The 17,497-nt window shown below is 43.6% G+C and overlaps 1 protein-coding gene across 4 annotated transcripts in view; it reads left to right on the top strand.

Annotated features, from left to right (window-relative positions):
• POLA2 (DNA polymerase alpha 2, accessory subunit) overlaps positions 1 to 17,497 on the top strand; it is a 154,848-nt gene that overhangs the window by 118,945 nt on the left and 18,406 nt on the right. For all 4 annotated transcript variants that reach the window (XM_033956268.1, XM_033956270.1, XM_033956266.1 and 1 more), the window contains exons 14-17: positions 4,531 to 4,639; positions 15,786 to 15,892; positions 16,997 to 17,056; positions 17,272 to 17,398. In XM_033956268.1, the coding sequence (XP_033812159.1) occupies positions 4,531 to 4,639; positions 15,786 to 15,892; positions 16,997 to 17,056; positions 17,272 to 17,398 (403 nt within the window). The remainder of the gene's footprint in view (positions 1 to 4,530; positions 4,640 to 15,785; positions 15,893 to 16,996; positions 17,057 to 17,271; positions 17,399 to 17,497) is intronic.

The raw sequence follows: 17,497 nt of genomic DNA, 5'->3' as shown, positions 1-17,497 counted from the left end.
AGTAGCTGCCCTGAGCTTCCTTCCTTCTGGGGTCTTTAGGGCCAGTATTCTTCAAGTTTCAAGTTTATTTAAAATTTCTTATACCGCCTAATCAAACCTTCTAGGTGGTATACAAAATTGTTAAAAACATTTGTTAGCTAAAATACAGTTTAAAAAGACAAAGCATCACCAGGAATAATAACGACTTTCAGAGACGTATAAAAACATTAGCAAATGGGAAAGAAGGGCTGGAACTACAATAAAAAAAAGAGAAAGAAAACATGTAAGGAAAAAACGATAGGGAGGGGGTGCTAATGGTAAAATCCTTCTAGGTTCTAGGTCGTCCTTAAAAGGACAGTTAGGTTTCAAAAGCATCAAGAAATAGAAATGCCTTTAACTTCATCTTAAAGTCTATAAGAGTTGATTTTTCACGTGGGTAATTCGGGTTACTGTTCCAGAGAGAGGGGGCTCTAACAGAAAAAAATGTAGACCTCATTGTGTTTATATGTTTCAGTGATGGGATAGAGAGAAGGTTTTAAGCTCCTTGTTGGATTATAAGGGATAAGAAGGTTATTAATGAATTCTGGCTGGTTATTTTCTCTGGTTTTGAATGTTAATAGAAGAATTTTGTAAGTGATTCTGTGTTCTATTGGTTACCAGTGAGCTTTATTTACAAGAGGAGTAACATGGTCATATTTTTTTGCGTTAAATATAATTTTTACTGCAGTGTTCTCAACTATTTGAAGTCTTCTTATTTCCTTTTTTGTTATGCCTTTGTAGAGGGCATTACAATAATCGATACATGAAATTACTAGAGAGTGGATCAGAATGTTCAGAGAAGCAGGCTCTAACAATTTAGATAAAGATCTTATCATGCACAGTCGATAAAATCAGCGCTGGACCGCCATGCTGCTGTGTAGATGATAATTAAATTTATCCCAGGACAAGCAGGCATGATATTCTCACATGTGGGTGACGTCATCTACGGAGCCCCGATTCGGACAGCATTTCAAGCAAACTTGATTGAAGATTCAAGCTTGCTGGCTGCACCACGCATGTGTGCCTCCTGCTCCACTAGAGAGCGCATCCCCTCCTCGTGGTCTCCAGTTCGATTTTTTCCGCTGTGCTAAGAAGACACGTTTTTCTTAGTGCTGCCCTAGTGCCTTCTTTGCACCGCGATTTACTATTTCTCTTTTTTTTTCCTTTCTTCCTAAAAGTCGTTGTGCATAACGAAAAATTTTTTCTTCCTGCTCATCGCGCTTTTCGTGCCTTTTTCTCGCGATTCGAGGGCTCCCGGATCGCCGCGACCGCGAGGCCTGATTGGCCGTGGCCGCCTGGATGTCCCGGCCCATTACGGGCTTTAAAAAGTGCACCGGGTGCGAGCGTCTTCTATCTCTCACAGACCCACATCGCTGGTGCATCCTTTGCCTGGGGGCCGACCATCCAACGGAAACTTGCCCCCGGTGTGCAACTTTTCAACAGCGGGCGCTCCGCCGACGACGGGCCCGCATGGCAGAGCTATTTGCTACCGATCAACCCTCGACCTCGGCCTCGAGATCGGCCCCGGCCTCGATCTCGGCCTCGAGTACATCTACGGAGCCCAGATGCGGACAGCATTTCAAGCAAACTTGATTGAAGATTCAAGCTTGCTGTGCTGCATCACGCATGTATGCCTCCTGTTCCACTAGAGGGCGCATCCCCTCCTCGTGGTCTCCAGTTCACATATCCAGCAAAGAAGCCAACCCCGGGGAGGTGGGCGGGTTGTGAGAATATATGCCTGCTGTCCCTGGATAACACCTGTTACGGTAAGTAACTGTGCTTTATCCCAGGACAAGCAGGCATGAAATTCTCACATGTGGGTGACCTCCAAGCTAACTGATAAGGGATGGAGGGAGGTTGGCAGTTCAAGAAAATAGGTTACGTAAGACCGATTGGCCAAACCGGCCATCGCTCCTAGACAGTGTATCCAGGCAGTAGTGTGAGGTGAAAGTATGAACCGAAGACCACGTGGCAGCCTTGCAGATATCCTCGATAGGCGTGGACATGAGGAAAGCTATCGAAGCTGCCATCGCTCGGACCTTATGTCCCTTAACTCGACCGTACAGCGCGAGACCAGCCTGAGCGTAGCAGAAAGAAATACAAGCAGCTAACCAGTTGGACAGGGTGCGCTTGGAAATAGGGCGCCCCAACCTGTTGGGGTCAAAGGACAAAAACAATTGGTGGGCCGTCCGATGAGACTGGGTGCGTTGGAGGTAGAAGGCCAACGCCCGCTTGCAGTCGAGAGTGTGAAGTGCCACCTCTCCGGGATGAGAGTGGGGCTTGGGGAAGAACACAGGTAGAACAATGGACTGGTTGAGATGAAAATCAGACACCACCTTAGGCAAAAACTTAGGGTGAGTGCGGAGGACCACCTTGTCATGGTGGAATACCGTGAAAGGTGGGTTCGCCACCAAGGCCTGCAGCTCGCTAACCCTCCGAGCAGAAGTGAGAGCGAGTAGGAAGATCACTTTCCAAGTGAGGAACTTAAGATGACACTTATCCATAGTTGGAAAATAAAACTCCCAAGGAGAAAAAAAAATCTAGGCCACTATTTGAACCAGTTTATCTATTAGAAAACCTTCTAACTGGACTGGATCTAAAAAGACATATTTATCACGTGCATATGATATAAGGTGTTTACAAGTTGGGGCATCCTCTTTCCAAGAGAATGATTTCCAACTGGCTGGCTGCCTGCATCTCGTTCTGTTATGCTCAGACTGGACTGGCACTGGAGAGTCATGTCACAGCCCACAAAATTCGAGCTATGACAACTTCTATGGCTTTCCTGAGATCTACTCCCATTGAGGAAATCTGTAAAGCTGCCACCTAGTCCTAGTCCGTTCATACCTTCACTTCTCACTACTTTCTGGAGTCATTCTCCAGATGGGATGGGCACTTCGGCCAATCTAAACTAAACCTTAAGTTTGTATACCGCATCATCTCCATAAAGATAGAGCTCGTCATGGTTTACAGGTAAATTCAATAAATGAGGGAAGGACATAATAAGAAATAAGAGGTTATGAAGAGGATAGCTAGCTTTACATTTTAAATAGATAGCTTTACGTTTTGGAGAAAAGCCAGGTTTTCAGGTGCTTTCGGAATAATTGTAATGAGCCTAGATTCAGCAGCAGGGCAGGGAGGTTATTCCAAATCTCAATGAATTTGAAGAAAAGGGATTTCCCTAATTTACTTGCATACATGATGCCTTTTAACGAGGGGAAAGATAGTTTGAGTTTGTGGGCAGATCTGGTAGTGTCAGGTCTCGAAGAATTCCAGGATAGTGGAATTAGGGGAGGAAGAATGCCATGTAGGTCTCGAATATTAGGCAGGTACATTTAAAGTGAATCCTAGAAATCACCGGAAGCCAGTGAAGTTTTGACAGAAGCGGGGAAACATGGTCAAATTTGCTTTTTGCGAAGATCAACCTAGCCGCAGTGTTCTGGATCCGCTGAAGTCTTTGAAGATTTTTATTGGTTAGACTTAGATAGATGGAATTACAATAGTCCAGTCTGGAAAGAATGACTGACTGTACAAGGACAGCAAAATGTTGTTGGCTTAAGCAGGATCTCACTTTCCTCAACATATGAAAACATTTTTTACCAGAGAGTTGAGATGATTATTAAAGGAAAGTGTAGAGTCAATGATGATGTCCAAAACTTTGATTGAGAGTTTGATCTGCAGTATGGGATCAAAAAGTAGTGGAATGAGCGTGGGTAACTGATCTAATTTTGGGCCAAGCCAGAGTAGTTTTGTTTTGGACTCATTCAGCTTCATTTGTACAGAGAAGGCCCAGGATTGGAGTTTCTGTATTACAAAATTTATTTTCCTAAAGGCCAACACTCCCACTATCCCATTTCTGTTAGCTTGGGGGTTACCCATACGTGAGAATATGCTGCCTTCTTGTCCTGGGATAAAGTACAGTTACTTACCATAATAGGTGTTATCCAGGGACAGCAGACAGATATTCTCACAACCCACCCACCTCCCCAGGTTGGCTTCTTAGCTGACTTATCTTAACTGAGGGATCGCGCACCCTACGTCGAGCGGGAAGGCACTCGCGCATGCGCAGTTCAGGCTATCGAGAACTTTCTAAAGTCTTAAAGTGGCAATGCACTTTTAAAGTGGTCCATACCGGGACTCTGTTGGTGACATCACCCATACATGAGAATATCTGCCTGCTGTCCCTGGATAACACCTGTTGCAGTAAGTAATTGTGCTGTCTGTTATAGCCAAACAAAACTACAGCTAAAAGCGGCTCTGGGGACCAAATTGTTTGTCCATTATACATGAAATTCCGTTATATGCGAGTCTGCTATATGCGGTGCTGTTCGGTATATTCGTAAAGGCGCACAGCCAGGACCAGCGGACCTCATCCGCTATAGACGATATTCCATTATAATGGAATCCCATTATAATAAGTCCGTTATAATGGGATTATACTGTATTGGGCTTAGCCTGTGTCCTTCATACTTGTTACATTTTAAGACCCTCTTTTTTTCTCCTTCATAATAGTTCCAACTCTCAACTTGTGTTTGTCCCTTCTTTGAGGGATGTTCATCAGGAGTTTGTGTATCCGCAACCACCATTTAGCTGCTATGAACTACTGAAAGATGACAAACAGGTGAGCGCTCGAATGAGCTAGGCTGTAATCATAGTTGTAGCCTTAGGTACATAGGAGGTTCATAAAAAATCCCTTTATCAATGAGACCCAGTATCTGCTTGCATATTTGTTTTTGGATACTGGGCTAAGTGTGCCATTAGCCTGATCTGTTGAATTTCTGTTTTTATGCTTTGGGGATTTCTTTGTATTCCTTTAACTGTGGTTCTTATTTTGTGTTTTTCTTTGTCTTCTATGATTTCTTTTCTTAAAATGAATCTCTATTAGCTCTGGCTGAATCTGAAACAGCCTCTGACATTCATAACAACCCAGGTTCCCCCATAACTTATTTGTATTATTGTGTAAACCCTAGTCAAGCTCAGCCATCACCGTGAGGCATTAATGAGGGGCTACAGGCTAAGGCCCCTTCAACAGCTACGTCAACCCAACTGACATTCCGCTCACCCGCACGTAGTCGAAATCGATTTGTGGCAGAGCCTAGAGAATGACATGGGGAAAAAATTTGTCTCCGTCCCGTCTCCGCGAGCTCGGTCCCCGTCCCCACAAACCATCTGATCCCATCCACACAAGCCTCAAATAGTTTTATACTGAACTTATTATATTAAAGTATAAAAAGAAACAATATTCTGTACAATTGTCAATTTATAAATCAGCGTCTTCTCCCCACTCTCTCTTCCCCATTTCCCTTCAGCGTCCTCAGCCCACTCTCTCTCCACTTCCCTTCAGCGCACGCACATAAAAACAAGCAAGCAATTTTATATCATTTTCCTTCTATTCATTCATAGAAATTAAAGTCTAAATAATGGCAGTCACATAACAAAACATGATTTTACAAAAATAATTCCCTGCACAGTCAAGCCTGCAAGGATTACTAGATGTCTTTCATCAGCTCCCCTCCCTCCCCCTTGCCTTCGTGGCCAAATCAAAATGATCTACCAACAATAAAATTTTTAAAAACACAAAGCACACTGTACACAGAGAAAGTGTTAATTATCATTTATATTCCGCGGGTTTTCAAAGAGGTCAAGGCAGATGACTTTATGCAATGTCACCTCAGGAACAACTATACAAAAATAAACAAATATACCCCCTCCCTTTTTACTAAACCGCGATAGCGTTTTTTAGCGCAGGGAACTGCGCTGAATGCCCTGTGCTGCTGTCGAAGCTCATAGGCTCCCTGCGCTAAAAACCGCTATTGCGGTTTAGTAAAAGGGAGCCATAGTGCAAAATATAGACAGCAGATATAAATTCTCAAAATGGACACATTTTGATCACTAAATTGAAAATAAAATAATTTTTCCTACCTTTGTTGTCTGGTAATTCATGAGGCTCTGGTTGCACTTTATTCTTCTGACTGTACATCCAATATTTCTTCCTCTCCTCCAGACCTCATTCCCTCCCCCAACTTTTTCTTTCTTTTACCCGGCCCCTTCTTTCTTTCTCTCTCCATGACCATGCCCCCTTTCTTTCTGTATGTCTGTCTTTCTCTCTTTCTCCGTGCCCCCTTTCTTTCTGTATGTCCGTCTTTCTCTCTCCTTGCATGCCCCTTTCTGTCTGTCTGTCTCCTGTCTCCCTTCTTTCTTTCTCACTGCCCTCCCCCAAGCCACCGCCACTGGGGAATAGGCTGCCACCGCCGCCATCAAGGAACAGGCCGACGCCGAGTTCTGAGCTCTCCCTGCTTCCCGTCCCTGTAAAGAGGACGCTGAAGCGCCGAGCTGACCAATTTTCGCCACCCGATGTCAATTCTAACGTAGGAGAGGAAGTTCCAGGCCAACCAGGCAGCGATTGGCTGGCCCAGAACTTCCTCTCCGATGTCAGAATTGACGTCGGGTGGCGAAAGTTGGTGAGCCCAGTGCTTCAGCGTCCTCTTTACAGGGAAGGGAAGCAGGTTGGGCACCCTTGCTCTGGACGAGCCGTGAGCCGCACTCAAGTGGCTAAAGAGCCGCGGTTTGCCGACCACTGCCCTAGTCTATTATTTTGTCCATTTGTTTTCAGATAACCCTCAGAACTGCCATCTCCAGTGTTTGGTTTAAAAAAAAAAAATTGTATGCCTTTGTATAAATTTGTATCTGTGACTTACTCATCTTTTTCAAATCCGAGTTCATGGTGAGTTAAATTCAGATTGTTTCCAGTCAATAGGTGTGTCATTCTGGACAAGCGGTTATCTCCTCATGGCCATGAGCCTGTGCAGAAGAAATCCACTCTGGATTTTTTCTATAATTCTCCTACTTCACTGAGAGCTCTACTTCAATCTATAGTTTTTTCCCTTTTGCACGCGAGTCAGAAGGGGTGTTTCTGTTCTGCTTTGCTTCTTTATTTTTGGATTTCGTCGGTTTTTCGGTGTTTGTGGAGAAGAAGCAGACTACGGTCTGCAGCTGACAGTGGTACCTGTTGGCCAGCCTTCAGAAGCATTTTTGGAATTTGGGCATTGCTCACTTACTGCTTGGCAGGAGTTTGAGCGCAGGCTGTCAGAGGTTTGGCTCAAAGGTGTCTTGCAGGGTGCCAACTGTGTTTTTTGCCTCCCCTTGTAGTTGTGCATCTGTCAGTCTGTGGGAGTGGGGGCTCAGTTAGACGTCATGTCTGACTGGCAGCCCTAAGATCAGCATTGGAAGAGACGTTCTGGATAATGCAGTGATTTCTTCTCCCAGCACAGGTCACAGTGAGTAAGGCTGTTTCAATTTGTGAAGTAAATTGCCGGGGGGTGTCAGAAAATCAGATTTCAGTGTTTTGTGCTGGTTCCCTTAGGTTCCTCTTCCTAAAAAAATCCTAAATTCACAATTTTTTTACTTTTATTTAATTTTTTTGGGGGGGCATCTTGGATTTTAGCGATCTTTTTCAAAACTTTCCTGCTGCTCCAAAACTTATTTTTTTTCCTCAAAACTGTTTGGGATGGTGTCCTTGGGCTCTTTACCCCTAATCTATGCCAGGAATATACAAATTGTACACCTTAGGAGCATCCGTACGCCACATGCCACTCCGCATGTGAGAAGAGGCAGGAGCATCCGACTTAGCCTCTCCTTTGCACTTTTGAGTTGAAGAAAGGGCAGCTAGCCTGATGGTTTGGGCATTTTTTTTTTCTGGGCCTTGGAATGGTAACCATCCTGTGCGAAAGAGTGCGGCAGCCACAGAGCCCAAGAGATGCAGTTGGAGTCATACTTAAACATAGTAACATAGTAGATGACGGCAGATAAAAACCCAAATGGTCCATCCAGTCTGCCCAACCTGATTCAATTTAAATTTTTTAATTTTTTCTTCTTAGCTATTTCTGAGCAAGAATCCAAAGCTTTACCCGGTACTGTGCTTGGGTTCCAACTGCCGAAAACTCTGTTAAGACTTACTCCAGCCCATCTACACCCTCCCAGTCATTGAAGCCCTCCCCAGCCCATCTTCCACCAAACGGCCATATACAGACACAGACCGTGCAAGTCTGCCCAGTACTGGCCTTAGTTCAATATTTAATATTATTTTCTGATTCTAAATCCTCTGTGTTCATCCCACACTTCTTTGAACTCAGTCACAATTTTACTCTCCACCACCTCTCTCAGGAGCACATTCCAGGCATCCACTACCCTCTCCGTAAAGTAGAATTTCCTAACATTGCCCCTGAATCTACCACCTCTCAACCTCAAATTATGTCCTCTGGTTTTACCATTTTCCTTTCTCTGGAAAATATTTTGTTCTACGTTAATACCCTTCAAGTATTTGAACGTCTGAATCATATCTCCCCTGTCTCTCCTTTTCTCTAGGGTATACATATTCAGGGCTTCCAGTCTCTCCTCATACGTCTTCTGGAACAAGCCTCCTATCATTTTCGTCGCCCTCCTCTGGACTGCCTCAAGTCTTCTTATGTCCTTCGCCAGATACGGTCTCCAAAACTGAACACAATACTCCAAGTGGGGCCTTACCAATGACCTGTACAGGGGCATCAACACCTTCTTCCTTCTACTGACTATGCCTCTCTTTATACAGCCCAGCATCCTTCTGGCAGCAGCCACTGCCTTGTCACACTGTTTTTTTGCCTTTAGATCTTCGGACACTATCACCCAAGGGCCCTTTCCCCGTCCGTGCATATCAGCTTCTCTCCTCCCAGCATATACGGTTCCTTCCTATTATTAATCCCTAAATGCATTACTCTGCATTTCTTTGCATTGAATTTTAGTTGCCAGGCATTGAACCATTCCTCTAACTTTTGCAGATCCTTTTTCATATTTTCCACTCCCTCTTCGGTGTCTACACTTACAAATCTTGCTATCATCTGCAAAAAGGCACACTTTTCCTTCTAACCCTTCAGCAATGTCACTCACAAACATATTGAAAAGGATTGGCCCCAGTACCGAACCCTGAGGTACTCCACTACTCACCTTTCCTTCCTTTGAGCGACCTCCATTAACCACCATCCTCTGGCGTCTGTCGGACAGCCAGTTTCTGACCCAGTTCACCACTTTGGTCCTAACTTCAGCCCTTCAAGTTTGTTCAACAGCCTCCTATGAGGAACCGTATCAAAGGCTTTGCTGAAATCCAAGTAAATTACATCTAGCATATGTCCTCGATCCAGCTCTCTGATCACCCAATCAAAAAATTCAATCAGGTTCGTTTGGCACCATTTACCTTTTGTAAAGCCATGTTGCCTCGGTTCCTGTAACCCATTAGATTCAAGGAAGTACATTATCCTTTCTTTCAGCAACACTTCCATTATTTTTCCAACAACTGAAGTGAGGCTCACCGGCCTGTAGTTTCCTGCTTCATCCCTGTGACCACTTTTATGAATAGGGACCACATCCGCTCTCCTCCAATCCCCAGGAATCACTCCTGTCTCCAGAGATTTGTTGAGTGACTCTCTACTACCTGGTATATTTTTTTCTCCTGAATTTGTTAATTTAACATGGAAAGCCTTTCAGGAAAGCTGTCCTTCAAAGGCGAAGGTGGGCTGCACTTCAGCCACTGCACATGAGGGCTCAGCCCCTCTGGGTGTAATTGCCTCACAGTCTATTACTGACCAGGGCTTGGGTGATCCCTTTGATGGGGACACAGATGATAATGAGTCTCACTGTTCCCTTTTTGTCTCAAGATACGCCTCCCATATCGAGGGGCACAGGCCAGCAGTCTGGCGCTTTGGATCCTGTTCCTGCGGGGGAGGGAGGATTTAAGCCCACAGCTCTGCAGGATCTCATTTCTGAGTCTGTGTGTGATCCGAACTTAGACTCTCAGCCAGCTTCTTCTACTTCCTTCTCCCTTATGAATGGAGTGAGAGTTCAGGCTTCTACTTTTTCCTGTCATCTGGACATTAATGTTTTGGTCACTGAGCAGTGGGATTATCCTGAGAGGTCCCCCAAGGTTGCGAGAGCCATGTTTCCTATGGCACAGGAGTGCCAGCAACTTTTTACCCAGCCTAAAGTGGATTCCTTGGTTGCACTGGTTACCAAATGCACTTCTCTTCTAAGCGAGGACAATGTAGTTCTCAAGGATATGCAGAATCGCCGCATGAATGTGGTTCTCAAAAGGCTATTCGAGGCATTGACTTTGAGAGTCAAAGCGGCCTCAGCGGCATCCTTTGTGACATGTGCCTGTCTTTCCAGGCTGCGTACTCTAGAGGGTGAGGAGCCCTTACCTCAACTTCTTTTGTCTGGAGTGGATTATGTGGCGAATGCTCTCTAAGACATTAATTGTGTCATGAGCAAAGTGTCTGCTTATTCAGTCTCTGCATGCAGAATTCTCAGGATCAGACAGTGGGCTGGAGATTCCACCTCTAAAGCTACTCTCAGCAGGCTCCCTTTTAAGGGGCAGTAGTTGTTTGGAAAGGGTCTGGATGATCTTATGTCTTGTGTGGTGGGCTGTTGACCCAAAACTGCCTGACAGCAGGTCCAGAACCTCTAGAAGCTCAGGTCACTTTACTTTTCATAGCTTCAGGAGATCTCGGCAGTATTCCAGCTCTACTTCCCAGAGATTCTCCCAGAATTACTGGTAGCGGTTTTCCAGACCCAGAGGCAACCATCGTGCCATCCCCTCCACCAAGAAGTCACAATGACGCCAGGTCGGGGGTGGTCCCTCTCTCGATAGGTGGCCGACTCTCGGACTTACTACAGGCCTGGATTCAGATTTCGTCCAACCATTGGGTTCTGGACATCATCAGGAGCAGCTACAAGCTGGAATTCGCCCAGCCCCTAACGGATTGGTTTGTGGAATCTCCTGTGGGGCTTCTGGAGAAAATGATCTGAGTGCAGTCTCATAAGGTTTCTGTAGGAGTGAGTGGCCTAATGGTTAGGGCTGCTGCCTCAGCACCCTAAGGTTGAGTTTGGTCCTAGCCTGCACCTTGTGACTTTGGGCAAGTCACTTAATCTCTCCATTGCCCTAGGTACTATAGTTAGATTGTGAGCCTGCAGAGACAGAGAGGGAAAATACTTGAGTACCTGGATTTCTATTCAGTGTATTGTAACCACTTTGGGTAAATCTCTTCATGAAAAGGTAGTAAATAAACATAGCAACAACCACTGTGGGAACTTGCATTAGCCATTTTGAGTAATGAGATTACATGGGGCAGGAGCACAAGATTGCTCACCACTGGACCAGCAGGGCTTAAGGTAAGCCCTAAGAAGCCTATGATGGGTCTAAGAGAGGGAAACTCTAATATAAATTCAATATAAACTGAGACCTCATCAGATTGGACCAGTCATCTTCACTGAGACCGGAAGATGAGAACTACAGAAGGAAAGGCAGGCAAAAAGGAAGGAGAATGAAGGGAAGCAGAGAATGAAGAGTGAAAAAAAAACTAGAGATAATGGAAAGATCTGTACTTGAAGTGGAAGAGGGAGGTTCAGATGATGTGGCAGAAAACCCAATGGAGGAAGCTCCTGTTGCTCTAGAGAAAGCTAGGAAGAGGCCATAATATATTAATACATGATGGCAGATAAAGACCAAATGGCCCATCTAGTCTGCCCATCTGCAGTAACCATTATCTCTTCCTCTCTCTAAGAGATCCCACGTGCCTATCCCAGACTCTTTTGAATTCAGACACAGTCTCTGTCTCCACCACTTCTTCCGGGAAACTGTTCCACACATCTACCACCTTTTCTGTAAAACAGTATTTCCTTAGATTACTCCTGAGCCTATCGCCTCTTAACTTCATTTATGCCTTCTTATTCCAGAGCTTCCTTTCAAAATGAAAGAGACTCGATTCATGCGTTTTTACGCTACATAGATATTTACAGTTTAACGGTTTTTATTGCCGACATCGCAAAAATACAACAATAACCAGAATGTGATAACACTTCTCTTGTCATCCATTTTTCAATATTCTACATGAACTCCCTCCCCCCACCCACATATCAGTAAACAATGTAGTGAGGACTGCAGTAACATACAGCAAAACAGAAATTGTTATGGCACGTTATATGTCATCCAGATTCATAGTCCAATTGTCTTCCCCCCCTTAAATACAAACAGTATAACCAGAAAAAAAACAAATATAATATACAGTAGCAATGCATATAAAACAAACCATGACTCTATAGTAAGGTCATGGCAAAAATATTCACCATCTGTTGAAACAAAGACAATTAGAACATCAACTCTGACCTAGGACCCAACCCCTATACGAAACCACTTTGTTAATAAAAATGTAGTGTTCCTGGGTCCTGGCGAACAGGTGGCCTGGCGCTAAATTTATGTTTAGTAGAACTATCTGTGTAAGGAAGTTTCAAAAAGCAGAACATTCTGGCATAATACAAATCAACAGATAAAGCAGCCTATATAACATCCTAGTGAACCATCGGCCTCCCATCCCTCCCTAATCCCCAACAAGTACATTCATAGCAACCAAACCAATCCTCCATTTCAGTCCCCAACCCCCCACTGACCCACCCCATACCCCTACCCAAGAACTCCAATAACCCCACCCCCCACTAAAACTTGTAGAAGAGCAACAGCAATCTACTCATCCTGTCTGGTAAATAAGTAATGTGGGATGGAATGATGTTATAAAATGAATCCAAAAACTACCAATAAGGCTGCAAACTCAAGATACAAAAAGTGAAGGGTCTCCAGCTGGTTTAAGATGTGTCTCCTAATGTGTGGGTGTAGCATTTGTATATATGGCCCCCAGATGATTAAAAAGCGTCTAGTCCTCTTAAGTCAATTGCAAGTCCCTAAGTTCCATCTTCTTATACCATATACTCCATTTAGGACACTCAGATCAACAGATCAGCATCTTTTGACTATCCCCTCCATAAAAGCCATAGGCACTAGGAGATCTACTATTTTTTCAGTCATAGCTCCTCAGCTTTGGAATAACTTACCAAATTATCTGTATGGGAATACCTCTTTAGAAAAATTCAAAGGTTTTTTAAAAAGTTTTCTGTATAAAGATGCATTTGAGGCATACCAGTCTACGTTTAAAACCTTATATCTTAAACATCTAATTTTAATCAGTCCTCACTTGTAGGACTTAATTTTCCTTTTTTTCTTCTTTTATTTTCTTTTTTGCTTATCTTTCACTTTTCCTCCCCCCCGATGTGTTACCCATAAATGTTCTCTTTCTGCTTTAATGATTGTAGTTCATCCCCCTTTCCTTTTGTATCTGTACTGAATTTTGTATGTATGCATTATTTTATAATAAATTGCCGTATGGTTTTTTCCCCTATTTTAATTTGTAATACACTTTGAAATATTTGACATTGCGTGCGCATCAAATTTTAATAAAACTTGAAACTTTGTTTCTCCAACACCAGTAGGAGGGGCCGTTAGATTATGTCCAACACTGGAGAATGCTTTTCATTCCCACAATAAAGGCCTTCATCACCCAAGTTCTAGGACCCCTTCCATGAACTCCTAAAGCCGCCCCGTGCCCTAATAATATACATGCCGCATACAACTGAATAGATTGGTGCAAGACTCTTCCCATATATTTTGTCAGTCTCTTCCAAAAGGCAGCAACAGGGCCGCTACATAGGCATTTAAAAGTCTCTATCATATCTCCCCTCTCCCGTCTTTCCTCTAAAGTATACATATTGAGATCTTTAAGTCTGTCCCCATATGCCTTATGACGAAGATCACGCACCATTTTAGTAGCCTTCCTCTGGACCGACTCCATCCTTTTTATATCTTTCTGAAGGTTCGGCCTCCAGAATTGTACACAATATTCTAAATGAGGCCTCACTAGAGTCTTATACCTCCTTTTCCCTACTGGCCATACCTTTTCCTATGTACCCTAGAGATTAATGACAAAAAAAAAATTTTATGCTTGCCCCATTTTGCAAATGGATAATGAAGTAACAAATATCTGTTTAGACTTTATCTAAAGGAATTAATATCAACATGTCCATCATATAGGGCTCCTTTTACGAAGGTGCGCTAGGGTTTTAACGCACGCACCAGATTAGCGCGTGCTATAGTGCACGCTAGCTGAAAAACTACCGCCTGCTCAAGAGGAGGTGGTAGTGGCTAGTGCATGTGGCGTTTTAGCGCATGCTATTCCGCACATTAACGCGCCTTCGTAAAAGGAGCCCATACTGTATGCTGGAGCTGGATTCAAACAATAATATTTTCTAATATAAATGTACATAATTTGACTGAGATGAGCCTCTGTAAGTAATCAGTGTAATTGAATCAAAAGACTCTTAAATGTCTTGGATCTACAATTCAAATATATCAATATTCTGCAGTGTTTTCAGCAATAATACATTTCTCATAATAAAACCCTATACCAACATCTTAAATTGATCAAGTAAAAAATACCTATGAACGCAACAAATTAACCTTAACTTATAAAAGACCTTCGTAGCTAAAATGTTAAACTGTTCAACCATTGATTAAACCATAATCTAGAACCTAGAATTTTTAAAGAAGAATCAAATGTAAATTTTGGCTTAACAAATAGTTAAGGACCTATTCAGAAGAACTTTATTTTATCCTTATTTAGTTTGTATTTGCAAGCCCATTTTCTACTTTTGTTAAACAGGCCTGTACTAACCTAGCAATTTTTACAATTCATTCAATTAAGGAAAATTCTCTTCCAAGCATACATGCACCAAAAGATTGCATGTGTTTTTATGTGGACCATATATAGGTATTCCCAGGTGTATAATTTTGGTGGAGCAGAGACAAAGTTGCAGTGAATGCATCTATTGTCTAAAATAATATGCGGGTACACACACAATATGTGCATAAATAAAATTTGCATTGTCTTTGGAGCAGGTGTAAATTTTCATGCTGTTGGGGCTTATTCTGGGAGCCTAATTTTATAAAGGCACGTAGGCACCTCTGTGACCATCTCTGGGAAAGGTTGACTAACCCCCTTTTTTACAAAGCCCCGAAGCCCATAGAGATTTAAAGGGCTTCGGGACTGTTGCCGCGCAGCTTTATAGAAGAGGGGGTAAGTCACCAGAAGCAACAAATGAGATTTTGTTGAAATCTATTGGAGCAAACAATTTATAGTACAACAGTCCAAACCCCATCCTTTTATGTAAAAAAAAAAAAAAAGTTACAGAAGTTCAAATATGTAACTTCTTCAGACTGCTTATATAATAACCATGACATGAAAATTCAACCATTCTCAACACTTTCCCAGGGATGGTCACAAATGGCTACTGGTTTGGACTTCATACCTAGACACTGTTCTACCACATATGCTCAGAAGCCATCTGGAAAAAAAAAGGGGGCACTGATGTCACTTTACACATGTAATTAAATTGTCCTTAGGGTTAATGATGGTGTTGTTTCTGTGAGCTCACTGCCAGTGATAAACCAGACAGGTCCTGCGAGTACAGCATTTCTCATAGGCAGAAAGATCTCCTATATGTATATGTGTTTGTAAGTCTGTAATGGTGGGTAGGAGTGACTTAAGATTATTGACAACATTTAGCAACTTTACAGGAGTTATTTCTTATTTTTTTTTTTTTTTTTTAATATCTTTATTAGCAATTGCAAAGGGAACATACAACCAAAAAGGTGATTGTTGTGGCTTGAGGTCGGGTGTTAGTGGTTTGACTGTGTTTGCTTGGGGGTCTTATATTACTTAAAATGTCAATTGTGTTGGGCATTCAATCATTTGTTGTCATGTTCTTTCGCTTGTTGACTTACATGGCTGAAGTTGTTTCTTGTGGCAACTGAAGAGAGATTGGACACTTACAGGTTTGTTTCTTGCTCTTCCTCTCAGCGGGTGCATTTTATGTCTGATCCCTGCACACTGAACATCAACAATGTTGTGGTTGGCATGACGACCACAGACCTGCTCTTCCACATAGGGGCGGAGGAGATCAGCAGGTAACAATGTGATAGATGCATGTCAAAAAACCACTGGCAGCTGGGAGTGGCAACACTACAGGCCTCTTGGGTGTTGCTCTAACAGAAGGCAATAAATTCTGCCAGTAGGAGCCATACATTTGTCCAATTTTATTTACAATTTTCTATCCTGCCCTAGGGGGAACCGTCAGGGCGGCTTACAGTCTAAAACAGATTGTAATAACAATGCATCTACTAAAATAAAATGCTAAGCGCGCATGCGCACTCTTACCGGCGTCTTCCCTGATCTGTAGGTCTGTGGTCGGCAGAGTGCGCATGCGCGAGTCTCCAGGACTGTCTTCTGCACCTGTGCTGTGCCAATTGTGGGGTTTAAAAGCCACAGAGTTGCCTCCTCTCATGAGCCGCACCAGCGTAGGAGAAGAGTTCCACACTGGCAGAGATCATGAGAGGAGTCGCCGTGTTACCTGTAAACTTAAAAAAAACCCTTTGAAACGCGGTAGGGGAAGGGGGGACGATAAAGAAGAGGATTCCAGCCGCGAACTGCCACAGCACCTTTAAACTTAAAAAAAAAAATTTGGCACGAGCAGACAAGACCGCGGAAAGGGAAGGGAAGGGGGGGCCGACAAAGAAGAGGACTCCAGCCACGAGCCGCAAGGAAGAAGCAGGGCCTGCCTGCCTGCGGGGAACGCTATAAGGGAAGGGGGAACCATGGAGCAGGCTAGACCGCGGGAAGGGAAGGGGGGAGGAGCCGAACGAAGCAGCCAGATCGCAGCAGACCAGAACGCAGGGGAGGGGCCGAATAGAGCAGGCCAGATCGCGGTAAGAGAAGGGAAGGGGGTGGGGGAAATGCGGCTACTGCTGCACAGGGACATGGAGGGGAAGGCAAATACCACTGCTGCTGCACAGGGAAGTGGGGGGGGGAGGGAAATGCTGTTGCTGCTCCACAGGGAAGTGGGGTGGAAATGCTGCTGCACAGGGAAATGGAGGGAAAGAATGACAGACAGACAGCAGGAGGGAGGGAGATAGACAGAAAGGAAGAAAGACACAGGGGCAGGGAGAGGGACAGAAAGATGGAATACTTTATTAGTTTCTTTCTGTCTGATTTTGTTCTATCTTTGTTTTCAGCTTTTCAGGTGCATCTGACAGATTTAGTAGAATCCTCAAGCATGTTCTGACACAGAGAAGGTAAGTGACTATCTGGGACAACCATTTATTGATGATTGCATTTCTCCTGCACAACTGGCTAGCAAAACTAGAATGAAGTCTTATCTATGATTTAGATATAAGATTCTGCACTTGTCCCTTGAGCCCTCCTCCAGTCCTAGAGGTGGCAGGTGTCTCTTTAGACCCCTGATGCCCTAACAATGAAGCTGAGTTAATTGCTCTTTCTTTCTCCCTAGTTATTACCCTCTGTACCCGCCAGCTGAAGAGATGAATATTGATTATGAGAGTTTCTATCAGTATGCACAGATGCCAGTCACACCTGATATATTTATTGTCCCTTCGGAACTCAGATATTTCATTAAGGTATTCATGTATTTGCTATCTGTTTTAAATGTAATTCAGCACCATCACTCTTGTGTTGTAAACTAACTGGTTTCAGTTAAGGGAGACTGTTAATGGGCA

Source organism: Geotrypetes seraphini, chromosome 8, assembly GCF_902459505.1.
Source record: "Geotrypetes seraphini chromosome 8, aGeoSer1.1, whole genome shotgun sequence".
Classification (NCBI taxonomy): Eukaryota; Metazoa; Chordata; class Amphibia; order Gymnophiona; family Dermophiidae; genus Geotrypetes; species Geotrypetes seraphini.
Note: the sequence above shows the minus strand (reverse complement) of the source record. Positions and strands in the feature narration are given on the sequence as shown.